This window comes from Scyliorhinus torazame, chromosome 4, assembly GCF_047496885.1.
Source record: "Scyliorhinus torazame isolate Kashiwa2021f chromosome 4, sScyTor2.1, whole genome shotgun sequence".
Taxonomy (NCBI): Eukaryota; Metazoa; Chordata; class Chondrichthyes; order Carcharhiniformes; family Scyliorhinidae; genus Scyliorhinus; species Scyliorhinus torazame.
This window is the reverse complement of record NC_092710.1, coordinates 345922607-345939938: the sequence shown is the minus strand read 5'-3', so window position 1 is coordinate 345939938 and position 17332 is coordinate 345922607. Positions and strand designations below refer to the sequence as shown.

The 17332-nt window shown below is 51.0% G+C and overlaps 1 protein-coding gene across 1 annotated transcript in view; it reads left to right on the top strand.

Moving 5' to 3' along the window:
* The window catches only part of LOC140411508 (dynein axonemal heavy chain 8-like), a 2059122-nt gene that overhangs the window by 1662303 nt on the left and 379487 nt on the right, over positions 1 to 17332 (top strand). The window contains exon 71 of the mRNA XM_072500594.1: positions 14174 to 14301. Coding sequence (XP_072356695.1) covers positions 14174 to 14301 — 128 coding nt within the window. The remainder of the gene's footprint in view (positions 1 to 14173; positions 14302 to 17332) is intronic.

Here is a 17332-nt window from a genome sequence, read left to right as displayed (position 1 = left end):
ACGGTACCTCCATACCTGATCATACCATGTTAAAGGCACAGTACGAAGTCTTACAACACCAGGTTAAAGTCCAACAGGTTTGTTTCGATGTCACTAGCATTCGGAGCGCTGCTCCTTCCTCAGGTGAATGAAGAGGTATGTTCCAGAAACACATATATAGACAAATTCAAAGATGCCAAACAATGCTTGGAATGCGACCATTAGCAGGTGATTAAATCTTTACAGATCCAGAGATGGGGTAACCCCAGGTTAAAGAGGTGTGAATTGCATCAAGCCAGGACAGTTGGTAGGATTTCGCAGGCCAGATGGTGGGGGATGAATGTAATGTGACATGAATCCCAGGTCCCGGTTGAGGCCGCACTCATGTGTGCGGAACCTGGCTATAAGTTTCTGCTCGGCGATTCTGCGTTGTCGCGGGTCCTGAAGGCCGCCTTGGAGAACGCTTACCCGGAGATCAGAGGCTGAATGCCCTTGACTGCTGAAGTGTTCTCCGACTGGAAGGGAACATTCCTGCCTGGTGATTGTTGCGCGATGTCCGTTCATTCGTTGTTGCAGCGTCTGCATGGTCTCGCCAATGTACCACGCTTCGGGACATCCTTTCCTGCAGCGTATGAGGTAGACAACGTTGGCCGAGTCGCACGAGTACGTACCGCGTACCTGGTGGGTGGTGTTCTCACGTGTAATAGTGGTATCCATGTCGATGATCTGGCACGTCTTGCAGAGATTGCCATGGCAGGGTTGTGTGGTGTCGTGGTCACTGTTCTGAAGACTGGGTAGTTTGCTGCAAACAATGGTTCATTTGAGGTTGCGCGGTTGTTTGAAGGCAAGTCGTGGGGGTGTGGGGATGACCTTGGCAAGGTGTTCATCGTCATCAATGACGTGTTGAAGGCTGTGAAGAAGATGACGTAGTTTCTCCGCTCCGGGGAAGTACTGGACGACGAAGGGTATTCTGTCGGTTGTGTCCCATGTTTGTCTTCTGAGGAGGTCGGTCCGGTTTTTCGCTGTGGCGCGTTGGAACTGTCGATCGATGAGTCGAGTGCCATATCCCGTTCGTACGAGGGCATCTTTCAACGTCTGTAGATGTCTGTTACGCTCCTCCTCGTCTGAGCAGACCCTGTGTATACGGAGCGCTTGTCCATAGGGGATGGCTTCTTTAATGTGTTTAGGGTGGAAGCTGGAGAAGTGGAGCATCTTGAGGTTATCCGTGGGTTTGCGGTAAAGCGAAGCGCTGAGGTGACCGTCCTTGATGGAGACGAGTGTGTCCAAGAATGCAACTGATTTTGGAGAGTAGTCCATGGTGAGTCTGATGGTTGGATGGAACTTATTAATGTCATCGTGTAGTCGTTTCAGTGATTCTTCGCCGTGGGTCCAAAGGAAACAAATGTCATCGATGTATCTGGTGTATAACATCGGTTGAAAGTCCTGTGCGGTGAGTAGGTCCTGTTCAAACTTGTGCATGAAGATGTTGGCGTATTGGGGTGCGAATGTGGTCCCCATGGCTGTTCCGTGCGTCTGGATGAAGAACTTGTTGTCGAAGGTGAAGACGTTGCGATCCAGAATGAAGCGGATGAGTTGCAGAATTGCATCTGGAGATTGGCAGTTGTCGGTGTTGAGTACTGAGGCTGTTGCAGCAATGCCGTCATCATGGGGGATGCTGGTGTAGAGTGCCGTGACGTCCATTGTGACGAGGAATGTTCCTGGTTCAACTGGTCCATGGGTGCTGAGTGCTTATTTTTAGGATGCAGTAGAGATCTCCAATGCGGGGAGTACGTGGGATGAGAGCACGTAGGGTGCTCTGAAGATCTGGATCCAAGGTCTTGATCAGTCTGTTAAGTTGGCGGATGTGTTCCTGTAGGCGACTGTAACCACTGGTCACCACCCCGCCGGACTCTTTTTTAACAGGGGGAGAATGTGGTAGTACCAGGTATTGCGGTACCTAAGAGGCTGATGACCATTGGTTAAACCCAGGAGTTTACCATTGGCTGTTGTTATGTAGCTCCGCCCTGACAGGCGGAGTATAAGAAACAGTGCCATCCCAGCAGCCTTCACTTTCTGTACCGAAGCTGTTGGGGAACAAGTTCTAGTAGATTAAAGCTTTCAGTTAGGAAACTACTTTGTCTTGAATGTAATTGATCGCGCATCAGTGAGTGCATCTTTTTTTCTCCTGTTCATTGTTGTTGTTGTTTGCACTTTGGTGGATTGCGAGCGGTGGGGTGAGAGAAATCAATGGGGGGGGTAGGATGCTTGGCGCCATGGGCGGGTCTGCCAGGCCAATTGGGCGAGCTAGTTCATGTGAGTGCAGTGGGGGGCGATCGGTGATTAGTGCTTTGGAGGGGGATGGGATTGCTGTTTTGTTTAGGGGAGAAGGGGAACTGTGATGCAGGTGGGGCTGTTGATGTGTAATAGGGAGGGAGTTGGTGACAGTGTGCATCTGAGGGCAGGCTTGGCGGGTTACGGGATGCGGGCCGGGGGCTGGCCTAAGGGCTGGCCCAAGAAGGATTATGGTTGATCGTCAGGGAGGGGGGTTGTGGGGGCGGGGTGCCCCCCGACCAGGCTGGTCTTATGGAATGTGAAAGGGCTGAATGGGCCAGGCTAATGGTCATGCCAGTTCGCACACCTGAGGAGCTTAAAGGCGGATGTGGAATTTCTACAGGAAGCGCATTTGAAGATTGGGACCAGGCGAGGCTAAGAAGGGGGTGGGTTGGACAGGTTTTTCACTCGGAGTTGGATATGAGGACACGGGGAGTGGCGGTGCCTATAAATAAGCGGGTAACTTTTGAGGTGGGGAATATAGTGATGGATCCGGGGGGTAGGTTCATGGTGGTGAGCGGGAAATTGGAAGGGCTGCCAGCGGTTCCGGTGGGCTTGTGTGCCCCAAATTGGAATGATGTTAAATTCATGAGGCGAGTGCTGGGGAAGATCCCGGCCCTGGACTCGTACTGGATCATTATTGGGGGGAGGTTTTAATATGGTTATCAAGCCGAGATTGGATCGGTCGAGTCAGTGGGAAGGGTGCAGGTGGTGGCGAAGGAGCTAAAGGGGTTCATGGAGTGCATGGGGAGGTGGATCCATGGAGGTTTGGGAGGCCGAGGGTGAAGGAATTTCCATACTTCTCCCATGTGCGCAGGGTGTACTCACGGACCGATTACTTTGTGGTGGACAAGGCTCTGCTGCCGGGGGTGGTGGACTTGGGGTATTCAGCGATTGTGGTCCCTGACCACATACCGCACTGGGTGGACTTGCAAGTGGACCGGTGGGGGGGGGGGGGGGGGGGGGGGGCGGAGCTGAGAACTCTCATTGGAGATTAGACGTGGGGTTGCGAGCAAAGGAGGAGATGTGTGTGGTGGTATGTATTAGGGGTCATGTGGGACTGTGAAGCCGTGATGCTATTGGCTGACAGATCCCAGGTCCTGGTTGGCTGTTGACTCCTGGCTCCGCCCTGAAGGCGGAGTATAAGAACCCGAGCTTCTCCCCGCCGCTTCATTCTGTTGCTGAACTGCTGGGGACAAGTCTAGCTTAATAAAGCCTCATCGACTTCATCACTACTCGTCTCTCTCGTAAGTCATTGTGCGCTACAATTTATTAAGCGAGCTTAAAGGACTATGGAGCTCCGGAACGCCCCGGAATGCCTGCGGAACTCGGCAGCAGTTTTTAAACACTGGCAAGCTTGTTTTGAAGGCTACCTCCAAACGGCCCCCGGCCGGATCACAGAAGACCAGAAAATGCAGGTCCTGCATTTGAGGGTAAGCCCGGAAATTTACCCTCTCATAGAAGACGCAGAGGATTTCCCGACGGCGCTCGCAGCACTGAAGAGCATCTACGTTCGCCCCGTGAACCAGGTCTACGAACGCTACCAACTCGCAACGAGACGGCAAAGTCCCGGAGAATCGTTAGAAGAATTCTACGCCGCGCTGCTAATTTTGGGACAGGGCTGCAGCTGCCCGCCGGTGAACGCGATCGAACACACGGACATGCTAATTCGCGATGCGTTTGTGGCAGGTATGAACTCTCCCCAAATCCGCCAAAGACTTTTAGAAAGAGAATCGCTAGGACTCTCAGAGGCACGGGCCCTTGCAGCTTCCCTAGATGTGGCCTCGCAAAACGCCCGCGCCTACGGCCCCGACCGCGCAGCAGCCCCTTGGGCTCCGTGGACCCCCGTCGCGACAAACCCCCCCCTCCATCACAGGCTTGCGCGGTTAAAGCGCCAGACCATCCCGGGGGGGCCCGCTGCTATTTCTGCGGGCAAGCGAAACACCCCCGGCAGTGCTGCCCGGCCCGCGCAGCTATTTGCAAAAGCTGCGGAAAGAAGGGCCATTACGCGGCTGTGTGCCGGTCCCGGGGGGTCGCCACAATCCCCGGAGAAGAACAAGCCCAGCGCATCCCAAACGCTCCCCAACCCCCCCAGCGCCCCATGTGCGACCAGCGGGTGCCGCCATTTTGTGTCCCGGGCACCACGAGGGGAGGATGGGCGCCGCCATCTTGTGACCCCCAGCCACGTGCGATTCATGGGGGTGGCCATTTTGTCCACCCCCGACCACGTGCGATCCATGGGGGCGGCCATTTTGTCCACCCCCGGCCGCGTACGATTCATGGACGCCGCCATCTTGGATGACAACAAAGGACCCCAGCATCGATGGCTCCACGGGTTCTGAAGAAGACGCCGAGACACTACGACCACGACTGGCTTCGGTGACGCTGGATCAATCACGGCACCAGACGCTCCAGACGACAACAACAACGGTGCTGATCAACGGGCACGAGACATCATGCCTGATCGACTCCGGGAGCACCGAAAGTTTCATTCACCCAGACACGGTAAGACGCTGTTTTCTGACCATCCATCCAAGTACGCAAAAGATTTCCCTAGCTGCAGGATCCCACTCCCTAGAGATCAAAGGGTTCTGCATCGCGAACCTAACGGTGCAAGGGAGGGAGTTTAAAAACTACAGGCTCTACGTCCTTCCCCAACTCTGCGTGCCCACATTACTGGGATTAGATTTCCAGTGCAACCTGCAGAGCCTAACATTTCAATTCGGCGGCCCAATACCCCCACTCACTATCTGCGGCCTCGCAACTCTCAAGGTTGAACCGCCGTCCTTGTTTGCAAACCTCACCCCGGATTGCAAACCCGTCGCAGACGGTACAGCGCCCAGGACCGGATATTTATTCAGTCTGAAATCCAGCGGTTGCTGAAGGAAGGCATAATCCAGGCCAGCAATAGTCCCTGGAGAGCCCAGGTAGTAGTAAAGACCAGGGAGAAGCAAAGGATGGTCATAGACTATAGCCAGACCATCAACAGGTACACACAGCTAGATGCGTACCCTCTCCCCCGCATATCCGACATGGTAAATCGGATTGCCCAGTATAAGGTTTTCTCCACCGTGGACCTCAAGTTCGCCTACCACCAGCTCCCCGTCCGCCCAGGTGACCGCAAGTACACAGCCTTCGAGGCAGACGGGCGTCAATACCACTTCCTAAGGGTCCCATTTGGTGTCACGAACGGGGTCTCGGTTTTCCAACGGGAGATGGACCGAATGGTTGACCAGCACGGGTTGCAGGCCACGTTCCCGTATCTCGACAACGTAACCATCTGCGGCCACGATCAGCAGGACCACGACGCCAACCTCCACAAATTCCTCCAGACCGCTAACGCCTTGAACCTCACATACAACGAGGAAAAGTGCGTTTTTAGCACAAACCGGTTGGCCATCCTGGGATACGTAGTGCGCAATGGGATAATAGGCCCCGACCCCGAACGCATGCGCCCCCTTATGGAATTTCCCCTCCCCCACTGCTCCAAAGCCCTGAAACGTTGCCTGGGGTTCTTTTCATATTACGCCCAGTGGGTCCCCCAGTATGCAGACAAGGCCCGCCCGCTAATACAGACCACTACCTTCCCCCTGTCGACAGAGGCTCGCCAGGCCTTCAGCCGCATCAAAGCGGACATCGCAAAGGCCACGATGCACGCCATCGACGAGTCCCTCCCCTTCCAGGTCGAGAGCGACGCCTCCGACGTAGCTCTGGCGGCCACCCTTAACCAAGTGGGCAGACCCGTGGCCTTTTTCTCCCGAACCCTCCACGCCTCAGAAATCCGCCACTCCTCAGTGGAAAAGGAAGCCCAAGCCATAGTGGAAGCTGTGTGACATTGGAGGCATTACCTGGCCAGCAGGAGATTCACTCTCCTCACCGCCCAACGGTCGGTAGCCTTCATGTTCGATAATGCACAGTGGGGCAAAATTAAAAATGACAAGATCTTAAGGTGGAGGATCGAGCTCTCCACCTTCAACTACGAGGTCTTGTACCGTCCCGGAAAGCTGAACGAGCCGTCCGATGCCCTATCCCGCGGCACATGTGCCAACGCACAAATAGACCGTCTCCAAGCCCTCCACGAGGACCTCTGCCACCCGGGGGTCACTCGGTTCTACCAGTTTATAAAGTCCCGCAACCTCCCCTACTCTGTGGAGGAGGTCCGTACAGTCACCAGGAACTGCCACATCTGCGCGGAGTGCAAACCGCACTTTTTCAGGCCGGATAGAGCGCACCTGATCAAGGCTTCCTGCCCCTTTGAACGCCTCAGTCTGGATTTCAAAGGGCCCCTCCCCTCCAGCGACCGCAACACATACTTCCTGAACGTGGTGGACGTGTACTCCCGTTTCCCCTTCGCCATCCCCTGCCCCGACATGACAGCGGCCACAGTCATTAAAGCCCTTGGCACCATATTCACACTGTTCGGTTGCCCCGCATTTATCCATTGCGACAGGGGGTCCTCCTTCATGAGTGACGAGCTGCGCCAGTTCCTGCTCAGCAAGGGCATAGCCTCGAGCAGGACGACCAGCTACAACCCCCGGGGGAACGGGCAAGTAGAGAGGGAGAACGGCACGGTCTGGAAGGCCGTCCTACTGGCCCTACGGTCCAGGGATCTCCCAGTTTCCCGGTGGCAGGAGGTCCTCCCGGACGCTCTCCACTCCATCCGGACGCTGCTGTGTACCACCACTAACCAAACGCCTCATGAGCGCCTCCTTGTCTTCCCCAGGAAGTCCTCCTCCGGAACGTCGCTGCCAACCTGGCTGGCGGCCCCAGGACCCATCTTGCTCCGGAAACATGTGCGGGCGCACAAGTCGGACCCGTTGGTCGAGAGTGTTCACCTCCTCCACGCGAACCCGCAGTACGCCTACGTGGCGTACCCCGACGGTCGACAGGACACGGTCTCCCTGCGAGACCTGGCGCCCGCCGGCAACACACACACACCCCCGACACCGATCATCCCCTCCCTGCCACCGGCGCACCCCGCGACCGCCCCCTTCCCGGGAGGATCGGTCTTCCTCCCGTGCCCGCCAAGGAGTAAAACAGGAACAAACACCGAAACGCTCCCGGAGACGACAACGCCGGAACAAGCACCTGCACCACCACCGGGGCTGAGGCGATCGACGAGGAAGGCCAGATCGCCCGCTCGCCTCGTGGCATCGGCGTGACACCAAGAATGTTGTTGGACTGTAACAAAAAAAAATTTTCTCTTACTAATATTGTAAATAGTTTCACAAACCTTGTACATAGCCCAGTGTAGGGCTAAAACTGTAATAACATGCCCGAAATGTTCCTCCCAGGACCAGCCTTGTAAACCCCTACCACCATGCGAACCACCACCCTGCCGGGTTCATTTTTAACAAGGGGTGAATGAGGTGTTATGTATTAGGGGTCATGTGGGACTGTGAAGCCGTGATGCTATTGGCTGACAGATCCCGGGTCCTGGTTGGCTGTTGACTCCTGGCTCCGCCCTGAAGGCGGAGTATAAGAACTCGAGCTTCTCCCCGCCGCTTCATTCTGTTGCTGAACTGCTGAGGACAAGTCTCGCTTAATAAAGCCTCATCGACTTCATCACTATTCGTCTCTCTCGTAAGTCATTGTGCGCTACAATGTGCAAGCGGGTGAGGGCTGCCATTCGGAGGTATGTGGTGCAGAATGATACGGTCGCTACGCTATGGGAGGCGCTTCAGGCAGGGGGAAGTTTATGTCTATCTGGGCGCATAGGGATAGGATGAAGTGGGAAGAGATGGCTCGGCTGGTGGAGGAGATCGTGCGGGTAGATAGGAGATACTTGGAGGCCCCGGTGGCAGGTTTGCTGAAGGAGCGGCAGAAGCTCCAGATGGAGTTTGAGTTGATATCCATGGGGAAGGCAGTGGGGCAGTTATGGAGGGCCAGGGAGGCAGTGTATGAATATGGGGTAAAGGCCAGCAGGTCTTTGGCTCACCAACTAAGGAAGCAGGAGGCGGCGAGGGAGATCAGAAAGTGAAGGATGGGAGGGGAAGGGCACTCTTGGACGCAGTGGGGGGGTGATTGGGATGTTCAAGGAATTTTATAAGAGGCTATATGAATCGGAGCCCCTGGCGGTGGGAGAGGGAATACAGTGATTTCTGGACGGGTTGGAATTCCTTTAAATGGTGGAGGATCTAGTAGAGGGGTTGGGGGCACCCATTGGACTGGTGGAGGTGATGGAGGGCATGGGGGCGTCGCAGGCAGGGAAGGCCCAGGGCCCGGATGGGTTCCCAGCGGAATTTAATTAAAGGTGTTCGGGGGATCTGGGGCCTCTGCTGCTAAGGGCATACAATGAGGCGAGGGAAAAGGGGGAACATTATTGCAGGCATCCACATCCCTAATACTGAAGAAGGATAAAGATCCGGAACAGTGTGGGTTCCACCCCCCAATCTCGCTGCTAAATGTGGATGCCAAGCTGTTGGCAAAGATCTTGGCCTCGAGGATTGAGGATTGCGTACCGGGGGTGATAGGGGAGAGCCAGACGGGGTTTGTAAAGGGCAGGCATCTGTTGGCGAACATTAGGCACTTATTGAATGTGATTATGTTGGAGGTGGAGATGGCGGTCGCTATGGATGTGGAGAAGGCCTTTGATCATGAAGAATGGGAATATCTGTGGGAAGTACTGAGACGGTTCGGGTTCGGGCAGGGATTTGGATTGGGTCCGGTTATATAAGGCGCCGGTAGCGAGTGTTCGGATGAATCGGGTGAGTTAGGTGTAATTTGGATTGCATCGAGGGACAGGGATGCCCACTCTCCCCGTTGCTTTCCGCCTTGACGATAGAGCCATTGGTAAATGGCACTTAGAGCGTCAAGGAGTTGTAAAGGGATACTGCGCAGGGGTGGGTGGAGCATAGAGTGGATGATCTGTTGCTTTACATTTCGGATCCTTTGGGAGGTATCGGGTGGGGATCATTAACATTTTACAGGAATTAGGCCAGTTTTCCGGGTATAAGTTAAACATGGGGAAGAGTGAGGTCTCCCTGATCCAGGCAAGGGGGTAGGAGAGGAGGCCTCACTCTTCATGCCAGCAGTTTGCTCTGCAGCCTCCCCCCGGGTGCCTTCCTGCATGTGCAACTGTGGGTGTTGCTCTTGGATGGGCCATGTGCTGCCCCACCAACAGGTGGCCCAGAGAATATCGGGTCAGGCCCACCACAGTTTTGGCTTCAGGACCGATTCTCCACCTAATCGCCTTTCCTGGTTTCAGCACAGCCGATGGCGAATTCTGCCCTGTTGTTTTCAAGAAGCAGTTGGGTATAGCACTTAGGGTGAAGTGGATCAAAGGGTATGGGGGGAAAGCGGGATTAGGCTATTGAATTGGATGATGAGCCATGATAATAATGAGTCACGGAGCAGGCTCAAAGGGTCAAATTAGCTCCTCCTGCTTTTAGTTTATATGTTTCTATGTTTGTATGAGATGAGGAGAACTTTATTCACTGCTTGAAGTTGTCCTGAGGAAGGTCATCACCCCTCTCCAGAGCCAGGTTGTGTCAGGAACAGCAAACCACGACAATATGTGAAACCCTCTGGGGACTGCACTGGAGGGCCCCACCACACCTGTTGAGGCAGCGGCCCCACATCTTTAACAGGCTGATGCACCATTCAATGACACATCGGCTGTGACCCTCATTGTACCTCGCCTCCGCTGCGGTCTGCGGCCTCAACACTGGCGTCATCTGCCACAACCTGAGAGTATATCATTTATCCCCATTGAACCATCCATGCACCAACTCTCTCGATGAAACTATTCAGAACAAAAAAAACAGCCTCTTTTAAAAAAACTACGGTTCATAAAACAACTGCTCCTCAGAGCTAATGGACCCTTGTAGAGCTATATAAATAAACAATGATAATCCTTCCTTTGATACTGCTTGGATCTGTCAATCAACAGGCTTTTAAAGCTTAAAATCTTGATTAACAAGGGGATCAGGGGTTATGAGGAGAAGGCAGGAGGATGGGGATGCGGAAAATATCAGCCATGATTGAATGGCAGAGCAGACTCGATGGGCCGAGTGGCCTAATTCTACTTCTATGTCTTATGGTCTAATGGTCTTAAAAGCAAGGGTCTGTAAAATTGAATGTAAACAATGCAGTTCAAAGCTTTTAAGCTTCTAGGCATTCTCACAGGCTTGACAAAGATAAAGGGCAATGAAGTTGACAGTGCAAAGATGACTTCAAAGTTTTTCACCACATGGAAGTGAATACTTTTACCTTTATCTCACAGATCTTTGAACTGCTGACAGCCAGTATAAAGGGTTTGAAGGCTGCAGATGGGAAGACCAGCATAATGACCCCATCTGAGGAAAGACCCCTATCTGAGCCCCTCCAGCTGAGCACAAGCTCCTGCGACTCCCACCTCAAATGAAAGATTCCCCCCTTGGCACCCTGCAATCAAGTGTAGGATGTAAGGGTGGGGCCTGAATGGGGAGACTGAGTGGGGGGGACTGATGGGGAGGGGAGGAAACTGAGCTGGGGATCTGAAATGGGGGCTGAGTAGTGGGGGGGAATATCTACAACAGTATTATGAGATTGGGGTACACTTTACAAATGGTACCCCAAACACTGAGGAGCAGGGCATGTCAGAGAGTAGACCCCGCCCCTCTCAGGTCCTCCAAAAACCCTGATCCTCTTTAAAGAATTTACTCTGTGTCCTGGAATGGCATGAAAAGCCCTATTCTAATTTTAAAAGTTCAAGGTGTGATGGAATGGCACATCAACGTCACTGCTAGCACCAACGGGAAACACTTTGCTTTTCCTGTTGGTGAGAGCACTTAGTCTGCAAATGGGAAAATCATGCCCTAAGTTTGTCTTGGTTCTTAGATGGGGTCAGATGGGGTCTAGGCGACTCTTCAGCCTTGTTGCATTCTCCTTTGAGCGAACTGCGGCCGGTGACTAGCTGGAGAGGCTGAAAACAATAACCACGCCAGGCAGCAAACAGTTTGTAATGCAACCGGCCTGTTCCCATAGCAAAATCAGGATCTCGCCATAGTGTGGTGAGAAACCAATTATCATCACTTAAGCCGCATTTCTATACAATTAACGGGAGCGATCCCATAAACAACGGGCTCCCGTGATTCAGCCGCCTCCCCAACAAGTGGTCACGCTGGCGCCGATTAGTATTCCTTTTTAAAAACGTGATCCTGGCGGAAGGGTTTCTGTGGGGAGCCGAGGAGGTAAGTGGCCATCTTTGGTCACAGGCAATGAGCTCGGGGGCACTGGGCTTGCCACCCCAGTGCTCGGTGGTGTTATGTAACATTGGGTAATACCGTGTTCCTCATTTGCCTTCTGCCAAGATGGTCACATGTGTGATGTTCAGTAACACTCAAAGTCTTCAGATAAAGCAAATACTGTTTATTGAGTAACGATAACAATTTAACTATGAGCTTGTTCTCTCTTCAATAACTAAACTGTACATTTGATTAACAAGATTAAATATATATTAACAATGATTAATTGCACCTGCACACTAAGCTGTCTCTCTCTAACTCTGTTCACTAGTCACTCCAAACACAAAGAGGCGGGAACTCTCCTTGAGTTTATCTTTTATACCCATATCTGGTGCTGCCATCTAGTGGTTACCTAGCTGTTACTTCTGTATGTTAACCCTTTGTATACACACAGATATGCAGATCACTACAGGTGGGGGGTGGAGGACACCTGGCTGGGGGTGGGGACCCTCTGCAGGTGGAGGCCGCCATGGGAGGATGGGAGGGAGGCGGTGGGTAGGTAACCAGGGGGCAACCATGCATGGCACCAGCATGCCAACCCCTGGATCAGGTGTACCCATTCCAGGGGTAACCCTTGCCCCTGCCATCTGCCCACCAACCACCCATAACCCCCTCTGGTCGTGCGGGTGAAGGCTATTGCTGATAATGAATTGGCAATCATGCTTAATTGAGCACTTCACACAACCCAAGTGGATTCCCGTGGAGTGGGTGGGCCATGTAGCATGTGGGAGTAGAATACCGGGGGTAGAATAGGAAAAGTAGCCAAAGCTTGGATTAAGATATGATTTAGAAGAGAGAGAGCTAAAGAGATTAAGCGGTTTCGGAAGAAAGTTTCAGAGGTTAGGGCTCAGCCAATTGGACATGCAATGAGGTTGTATTACTGGAAAGGTTAAACAGAAAGGGAGAGGGTTGATTCCTGGAGACCAACAACACAGAAATAGCAATTTTTAATATTTCCAAAGTTGTCATATGTAGGAATACTGTGGGGTTTCTCCAATCATCTACTTTGTTGAAGAATTGAGAAACCTCAGCAGAAATTCAAGACCTAAGTTTGGCAATGTCATCCAGAGAGCTTCTTCGTTTTCTTCTGTCATATGGGTTGAGGAGAAAAAGTTGTCATAGTTTTCATGTCAGGTTTCCTAACAATTCAATGTCCTGCTGGAGAGTAAGTATAATTCCAGAATATCACCCTGAAGTAGGCTTCAATGAAATTACTGTGAAAAGCCACTCGTCGTCACTTTCCGGCACCTATTCGGGGAGGCCAGTACGGGAATTGAACCCACGCTGCTGCCTTGTTCTGTATTACAAGCCAGCTGTTTAGCTCACTGTGCTAAACCAGCCCCTGAGGTGAGGTGAAGGCAAGATGTTCTGATGTTTTTCCAGGTTTGGTCAATGTTTCCACAGTCACAGGTAGGCAGGATTTTGAGGTGTCCATTGTACATCAGGTGGCGATGTTGACTATATCAGTTTGTGTTCTATTGGGAGCTAAAAAATAAATGGTAAAATCATCAGGAGTATATTGACACAGAGAGATCTGAGCGTGCAGGTCCACAGATCCTTAAAAGTGGCAGCAGAGGTGGAAATGGTGGTAAAGAAAGCATGTGACATGCTTGCCTTCCGAGGACAGGCTATCGAGTATAAAAGCTCGAGAATTATGTTACAGCTATATAGAACATTGGTTAGGCCACATTTGGAATACTGTGACCAATTCTGGCCACGGCACTACCAGAAGGACGCGGAGGCTTTGGCGAGAGTACAGAAAATGTTTACCAGGATATTGCCTGGTATGGAGGGTATTAGCTATGAGGAGAGATTGAATAAACTGGGATTGTTCTCCTTAGAGAGACGAAGGCTGAGGAGTGACCTGATAAACGTTTATAAAATTATTAGGGGTCTGGATAGGGTGAACAGTTGGAGGCTTTTTCCCAGGGCGGAAATTATAATTACAAGGGGGCACAAGTTCAAGGTGAGAGGGGAAAGGTTCAGTGGGGATGTGCAGGGAAGGTTTTTACACAGAGGGTGGTGGTGGCCTGGAATGCACTGCCAAGTGAGGTGGTTGAGGCAGATACGTTAGCGACCTTTAAGACTTACCTGGATAGGCGCATGAACATACGGGGTATAGAAGGATACAAACGGTTGGTCTAGATAGGACACGTGATCGGCGCAGACTTGGAGGGCCGAAAGGCATGCTCCTGTGCTGTATTGTTCTTTGTTCTTTGAGAATTGTCCACATACTCTGGTGGAGATCAAAATCAGGTGTTGGACCAGAGATAATGGGTGGAGTTTTCCAATCATTCACACTGGCGGCATCTTCCAGACCATGGGGCGTATTCCTCGGTAGCGTGACCAGCGAGAAAGGCAAGTGAACATTCACATCTGTGGGACCAATGGCAAGCCCCTTTGCCACCAGAAATCCTGCAGTGGGGGTGGGGGTGGGGGGTGGGCAATGGCGGGGAGGGGGGTGGGGTGGGGGGGGCAGTTGGGCGGTGGGGGGCAGGTTGGTCCTGACCAATATGTTTATCTGAGATGGTGTTATCTGTCAAACTTTCTTTCCGGTTTCATCAGTGTTACTACGTTGGCCAAATGCAGGCAGCTGCGGGGGAGGAACTGAATTGAAGCTGTTTTTTATTGTTTAGGACCTTTTAGAAGATGCAGAAACATGTCGAAGAAAGATGGAAGCTGCATCGGCACTCATTGATGGCCTGAGTGGGGAGAAAATCAGATGGACAGAGCAGTGCAAGGAGTTTAAAGCACAAATCACCAGGCAAGAGCTGGTCTGTGGTTCATCAGCAATACTGAAAATTCCAGAACCCTGATTTGAACTCAACCAAACAGGGAGTGTTTAAAATTGCAATAGAATACATAATGGTCCATCCCGGCTTTCACCTGTGGAAGGAGCAGTGCTCTGAAAGCTAGTGATTTGAAACAAACCTGTTTGACTTTAACCTGGCGTTGTAAGAATATAAGAACATAAGAACTAGGAGCAGGAGTAGGCCATCTAGCCCCTCGAGCCTGCTCTGCCATTCAGTGAGATCATGGCTGATCTTTTGTGGACTCAGCTCCACTTTCCGGCCTGAACACCATAACCCTTAATCCCTTTATTCTTCAAAAAACTATCTATCTTTATTTTAAAAACATTTAATGAAGGAGTCTACTGCTTCACTGGGCAAGGAATTCCATAGATTCACAACCCTTTGGGTGAGGAAGTTCCTCCGAAGCTCAGTCCTAAATCTCCTTCCCCTTATTTTGAGGCTATGCCCCCTCGCTCTGCTTTCACCCGCCAGTGGAAACAACCGGCCCGCATCTATCCTATCTATTCCCTTCATAATTTTATATGTTTCTATAAGATCCCCCCGCATCCTTCTAAATTCCAACGAGTACAGTCCCAGTCTACTCAACCTCTCCTCATAATCCAACCCCTTCAGCTCTGGGATTAACCTAGTAAATCTCCTCTGCACACCCTCCAGCGCCAGTACATCCTTTCTCAGGTAAGGAGACCAAAACTGAACACAATACTCCAGGTGTGGCCTCACTAACACCTTATACAATTGCAGCATAACCTCCCTAGTCTTAAACTCCATCCCTCTAGCCATGAAGGACAAAACTCCATTTGCCTTCTTAATCACCTGTTGCACCTGTATACCTACCTTTTGCGGCTCATGCACGAGCACACCCAGGTCTCTCTACACAGCAGCATGTTTTAATAGTTTATCATTTAAATAATAATCCTCTTTGCTGTTATTCCTACCAAAATGGATAACCTCACATTTGTCAACATTGTATTCCATCTGCCAGACCCTAGCCCAGTCACTTAGCCTATCCAAATCCCTCTGCAGTCTTCCGGTATCCTCTGCACTTTTTGCTTTACCACTCATCTTAGTGTCGTCTGCAAACTTGGACACATTGCACTTGGTCCCCAACTCCAAATCATCGATGTAAATTGTGAACAATTGTGGGCCCAACACTGATCCCTGAGGGACACCACTAGCTACTGATTGCCAACCAGAGAAACACACATTAATCCCCACTCTTTGCTTTCTATTAATTAACCAATCCTCTATCCATGCTACTACTTTACCCTTAATGCCATGCATCTTTATCTTATGCAGCAACCTTTTGTGTGGCACCTTGTCGAAAGCTTTCTGGAAATCCAGATATACCACATCCATTGACTCCCCGTTATCTATGCACTGGTAATGTCCTCAAAAACTTCCACTAAATTAGTTCGGCACGACCTGCCCTTTATGAACCCATGCTGCGTCTGCCCAATGGGACAAGACTTCTTACTGTGCTCACCCCAGTCCAACGCCGGCATCTTCTCATCAGTATTATATTGTATAACTTTATGAGCCAAATCCAATGGATAGTTACCACGCACAGGTTATTTGTCCACAGTTGGGAAAATAATCTTCAGTTTCAGAGAAGGCTTAATCTTCTCAATTCAAATTTTGCATTTTAACCGGCTGTGCTTTTAGCAATATCTTGTTTTCAGGGGAGATTGTTTTCTGAAGTTGGGTGTGGCAGTGATGATAGCTGCCTCTACTGTGTCCCTTTCTCCTATTATTGTGCTCTGGATTTATCATTCATTTCCTTTGATGTTACCCACTCTGTGGACCTGGCCTTTTAGCATGTAAGTACCAATTCCCTTTGAAGTTACCTCGTCCATACCCGATTGTTTTCCTCTAGTCAAATAGGTAAACACTTACTTTTATCACTGGTGTGTTATTCGCATATCAAAACCCCTTTCAGACAACTTCCCGAATCAATTTCTCTTTTTATTTTATTCCAATTTCATTTCTTAATCTTAATTTTCCCTAATTCTTAATTTTTAAAATTATTTTATCAGAGTTGCAAAGCCAGAGCTCAGAGTGTGGACAGGGGTAAACCCCTAATCCTGCTCCTTGCCGGCTCCAAAAACCAATTCAGATTGAATCCAATTCATGGTCCCCACAAGAGAGACATGCCAGATCCAGGCATTACACCTACCTCGCTCTCAACTTAGCCAAAAACTCATTTGTTCTCATGCCAAAGGCACTTTTAATATTTTGATTATTTAACATGTGCTATGTTTACCTGGAGACACATTGGCTGGAATCTTGTGCTGCTACTGGCAGTGAGAAATGAGGTGGGAAGTTGTATTTAATTTTCTGGGAGTTGAAATGTCTGTGGTAAGAAATTGAGGAATGTACAGTTGTGGCAGACTGAAGGTGAATTAAACTTACCACTGGTAGTCAATGGGAATCTATTTGCAGAGCATGTCATGCACAGTCATTAAGACGTTATTTCACCAGACGAAATAGTAGTTTTGCAATGAGAAATATGCGGATTCAGATCCAGGGTCAGCATAGGTCAGTGTCCAGACAGAATGCTGTAACAAGCTCTTCAGAGTATAGGTCAAGGATGGAGATGTTCACAATGAGGTGGGGACCTGGTTATGGTCGATGTAAAGCATAGGCCTCACCATTGATCAGTTGCTCTTCAACTCAGGAGGGAAGTCTTCCTGCTGCTATCACTGGGTAACAGGACCTGTTGCTAAACCGTGGGGCTACTCATTGTCTGCTCTGAGACATCACTGCAGAGTAGCAGGTGGAAGCAGAATTTGAGGTTATCCAGGGGAGAGAGGTCATGGGGTTGCGGGGGGGGGGGGGGGGGGGGGGAGCAGAAGATCAGCAGGATATTCAGGGGAAATAAAGTCAATAAGGTTACAGCAGCTATATTCTCAAGGCATCAGATCATTCAGCCTGACTGACTATGCTGGATTCCAGTGAATGAATGCCTGCCCAGGTGCCCTTTCA